General features: G+C 46.0%; 1 protein-coding gene across 1 annotated transcript; it reads right to left on the bottom strand.

The window, feature by feature from the left end:
- Positions 1–2,305: 2,305 nt before the first annotated feature.
- On the bottom strand, positions 2,306–4,507 carry LOC109748303 (probable non-inhibitory serpin-Z9). The gene is made up of 2 exons (XM_020307343.4): positions 3,917–4,507; positions 2,306–3,350 (listed from the first exon to the last, which is right to left on the bottom strand). Exons 1-2 carry the CDS (start codon positions 4,502–4,504, stop codon positions 2,580–2,582), a joined length of 1,359 nt encoding a protein of 452 aa, XP_020162932.1. The 5' UTR covers positions 4,505–4,507; the 3' UTR covers positions 2,306–2,579.
- Positions 4,508–4,775: the final 268 nt, after the last annotated feature.

Here is a 4,775-nt window from a genome sequence, read left to right on the forward strand (position 1 = left end):
GTGCCGCTCGGTGGTTGTGACGGTTTTTCACCCGGTTTTTCATAATTAACTGGCAATCTAGTTTCGCTCAGTTTTCCTAATTAACAGAGCAATTCTTTTCAATCCCGCCATTTTTTTAATAATCCACTTACACATTTGTGTACTCCTTTTGCACCATTTTTCACTACCTCCTAGACTTGTACCCAAGCGAGAATATCATATAAAAACCAACATTCAAGGAAAACTTCATGAAAACCATGTTTGAAAGTTTTGAAATATTCTGAAAAAAATGTTGGAGGTTGAGAGGATGATGTTCTATTGTCATGCAAAATTTCAAGTTAAAACACATTACAGTACGCGGGCTATAAAAAACAAATTGAGCAATGAATAGCGGCACTATTCAATGCTGATTTTTTTTTCATAGCTCATATCTCTTAATGTGTTTTAACATGAAATTTTGCAAGGCAATAGAACATCACTCTCTTAACATCCCGTATTCTTTTGAGATTCCTTTTTAAAATTTTAAAACATCGTTTTCGCGTGGTTTTCATCGAATGTTGGTTTTTATTTCCAAAATCCATCTTCCCTCGGAATGAGCACGAGGCAGTGGCACAGCACAGCCCATACATCCGGGTTTCCTGGTTGGCATGCACGAAGGAGCCCACAGAGGCTGCGCCCTTGGTTGGAAGTATCAATCCGCCAAATTGGCCAGACTGGCCTCCTGGCTCCAGTGATGGTGGCAGGTATATTTCCTACTACTGTACCACACGAAGGTTTATCGTATCTTAACAGCTCAATAAACGGACCTGTGGTCACACATTTCCCTTCCGTTTGTGTGGAGACATGGCATTTCCGTTTGCGCCCATGTGCATTGGCATCTGCTACATCTGCCACGGCGGCACAGAGTTAGACCGGACGTCGCGCTCCCGTGTAGGAAGCCGCGCTTGATCTGGGCAAGAAACTTCAAGCTCTCATCAACAATTATATATACACCTCTCCTGAATTCTGTAATGTTAAAATGAACATTGTATAGAGATTGCGTCAATTAATTCGGATCGGAGGAAGTATAGACGTGTAAGTTGCCATTTGCGCAAATGTCACGGCTTATGTGCCTGGAGCTGACCGCGAGATGTTGCAAGAGGATAGGTTTGAGAAATCCTGGGCTTCATTTTCAACAAAACAAAATTGTCTTTGCTGTGCAGATTGCCGCGAACAGGGAAAAAAAAGGGACGACAAGGAAAGAACAAACAGCAGTTAGAGAAAAAGCCAGAAAGGCGAGCAGTTTCTGAGAACGTAGGAGACATCCTTTTCTTCTTCCAGGGCGAAAGGCCACCAACCTCATCACAGGTCTCCATCGCCGCTACAGATGAGATGAGCAGGACAAATAGCAGCCCGGAGGATGGGCACAACACAGATCATGTTTTGCACAGCCACACGGACGGAGTGCCGTGGCCACTGATGGAGAAAGAACCTGAAGAAGCTACCGACACTGCCAGTGGAGCGTAACCATCGGCGAAGCTGTGGAAGCAACCGTTGCCTTGAGAGCCAAGCGTAGGAGAGCTGAAGAAGAAACTTTCTTCCTCCCTGGGGAAACGATCAACTCATCATCTCGAGCGCGCTTCCCACAAATTTGAACATCTTTATTAGTTTGATCAGTGCCATATTCGATCGGCGGGGCTACTTGTTTTTCTCAGAACAAAGACAACTGTCGGGGACAGCAAGTGGTGCGCATAAAACCTAAACAGTCAGATGATGATATCTTTATTTCCTTTCCACTGAACCATGACAAGGAAATTCTTTTCCTTTCATCAATGTGAGAGAATAGTACCGCAGGCGCGAGTCGCACGCATGTGCTTCATTCACCACCAAAGATCGGACTGGTGATTATACCAAATAAATGTCATCAAAGGAAAATGTTTATACCGAGGTATTTTTCCTAAAACGTCAACAGATTCATCTGAATGAAAGGAACTATGTAACTAACATTGCTAGCCTTTTCCTGGCAGGAAAATGCACATAAACGGCAGATGACGTGGGAACAAAAATAACAGATCCATGCAAAATATATTCGAGAAAAGATTGATACAAAAGTAAAGTGTAAAGACTGGTAGTTCGAACGTAAAAGCACTCACGAGTTATCAACTCAATAACAAAGAAAATAGACCAGAGGATTTTTAAGAAGCAGCGAAAGACTCAAGCTTATTCAATTAGTGAACTAACTAACAAGGTTAAATCCGCTGCACAGGATTTTAACCCTGGACACACGGTGACTCCACTGCACAACCGACAACCACCACTCCGCTATCATTCCATTCTCACAAAGGGATACACTCAATACCACCAAATTCATTAAAAAAATTACACATGGATAGATAGAAATTTCTACACAACAGACTGAAATATGTAGTTTTCACATGGTTTAGCACAACAGTGGAGATAACTACTTAAAATTGAACAGAGCAAGTAATGGTGGTCAGCATGCCACCAAAAATGGAGCACGCACAGTGCACGAACTATTGCCGTACTAAAGTCAAGATCAGACAGATCACCAAAGTTTAGAATAATGCAACAAATACATGTAATTTGGTGATAACCTGGTGTTAGTACTGTGATGAAGGATCAAGCACATGCCCCATGAAGATAACCGTAGCAGACACTTCCTCCCGAATGAGAAAGAAGAAAGGGTGGTCGGCTGCGAAGTGCTCTGTGGGTAAAGGCTTGCCTATGCTTTTCTCCACAGAAGTTTCTTCAATTTCATCATCGTTCACTTCCAAAATCACTTTATGAAGTACATCAGATAGAAACAAAGGCTCCTTCGAGTCACCTTCCTTTACCATATCTTTGAAATCCGCATCTCGTCGGAATGGCAATTCAAGTGTCATATCTTTCAGAAAATCCTTCATGTCGATCTGAAAAGATATCGTGAATTTGGGCACCCCAATACCCACATGGCGCTTCTCTGTTGGTAAATGTTGTTCTAAGAATGCCGGTTCAGAGAAAATCTTCTTGGTTAATTCAAACAGGCCATCATGAGCATCTGGGAGGAAAATGTACATGGAAAACTTCCGTTCATTATTCCCTTGCTTGTAAGGAAGCTTAATAACTTTGAATCCGTCGTGCGCAGCAAAAAGACGAGTTCTGTCATACTCCACAAAAGGAACTAGGACATGTGTTCCATCCAGACAGTAGAATTTTTGTTCAGCAGTCTTCCCTATATCAGTCTTATCCAGCCATCTGCCTTTAAAATACAGTGCGCTGCCAAGTACAAGCCCTGTATTCTGGTCAACTAATCCATCTGGAAGGAGTGAGGTAATGGTTTGTCTCGTGGACTTGTTGACCCATGAGTTAATTTGCTCAGCAGCATCTTCTGGCTTCAATTATCAAGAAAATAGTTTCCATAAATATCAAAATAAGAATCACAAGGCATCTCAAGTACAGTTAACACCACAAGATTAGTTTCTTACCCAATATTTATTCCAAAACAATTTAGTGTCGTACTGTTCAAATTCAAATATATCGAGACAACCTCTTGAAAAGGATCTTACAGTAACGAGCAACCTGTGTAGTTATTACTTTCATGATGGAATACTGGCATGATAAGTCTCTTTGCTCAATTAACATTTTTACTAGAGCAAAGAAATTTCGACGAGATCTTATAGCAAAGTAGCTGCACAGGTAAGTACTAAATGACAGTAAACCAGAAAGCACCAACATATATGGAGGTATCGATTACCTACACTAATGAGATGACATGAATACAAATATCTGTTTCCTGTACGTTCAAACAATCAACAACGAGAAATTGAGACGTTCTGAACTTTCACTGCCATACTGAAGCTAACTAATGGCACAAGCATATACTTCGAACAGCTGAAGAACATACTCCGTAACTACAATCACCGTGCAATTCATGTGAGAAAGGAGCCATAGGATGTACCGTGCTCTTGAAATCGACCGTCTTGGCCGCTGAGCAGTACAGGCCACCAGCGGTCTCGACGAACTCCGGCGAGAGCGTCGTCGATGCGTCGGCCCACACGCCAGAGGCGAACGCGAGCTGTGGTCCACCAGACTTCGCCCGGTCCTTGAGCACGCGCTTGACCACACGTGACGCCACGTTGGCCGCGTCAGCCGCCGCGCCCTTGCCGCCGCCACCGCAGCCCAGCGTACCGAGCAACTGCCTCCGCGTCGCACCACGCGCGCCGGAGGACGCGAGGGAGAGCGCGGCGTGGACTCCAACAGGGGAGACGGCGGCGTTTCCAGTTCCGGCGGCGGCGAGGACGCGGCCGGCGAGGGGCAGGCAGAACGCGCGCTGTGCTGCGTCCAGGGCCTCCTCCCATGGCCTCGTCGGCATCGGCGCAGGGGCGACGGGCGCCTGAGCATCGGGAACCGGACCGGGGGACGGCGAGGGAGGGTGAGGTTTCGGGGCGGGGCTCCGCCGGTTGGGTTTTGGGGCGGGGCTCCGCCGGTTGGGTTTTGGGGCGGCGCTCCGGCGGAGCACTCGCGGGAGGGAGGAGAAGTGCCGCATTTTGGGATGGAAACCCAGGGAGACTCCGGCCAGGGTTTATTTAGGGTTCAACAACGATCAAAGAAAGTGATCTGTGTGGGCTGATCCGATTTGAGGCCCAATAGGCCGGTACTCTCAACCAGTATGTGCCAATTTGGCGCAGCGACTATTTATCGCCTTAAGCGAGCACAGGGGGAACGTCTCGCTGAAGGGCTCTACTAATTGGGCCGGCCCATTCGCGTGCGGTTGATGAACTGCAAAGGAGGAGAAAGTCGGTGTCCATGGGATTCGA

Source organism: Aegilops tauschii, chromosome 4 (assembly GCF_002575655.3).
Source record: "Aegilops tauschii subsp. strangulata cultivar AL8/78 chromosome 4, Aet v6.0, whole genome shotgun sequence".
Classification (NCBI taxonomy): Eukaryota; Viridiplantae; Streptophyta; class Magnoliopsida; order Poales; family Poaceae; genus Aegilops; species Aegilops tauschii.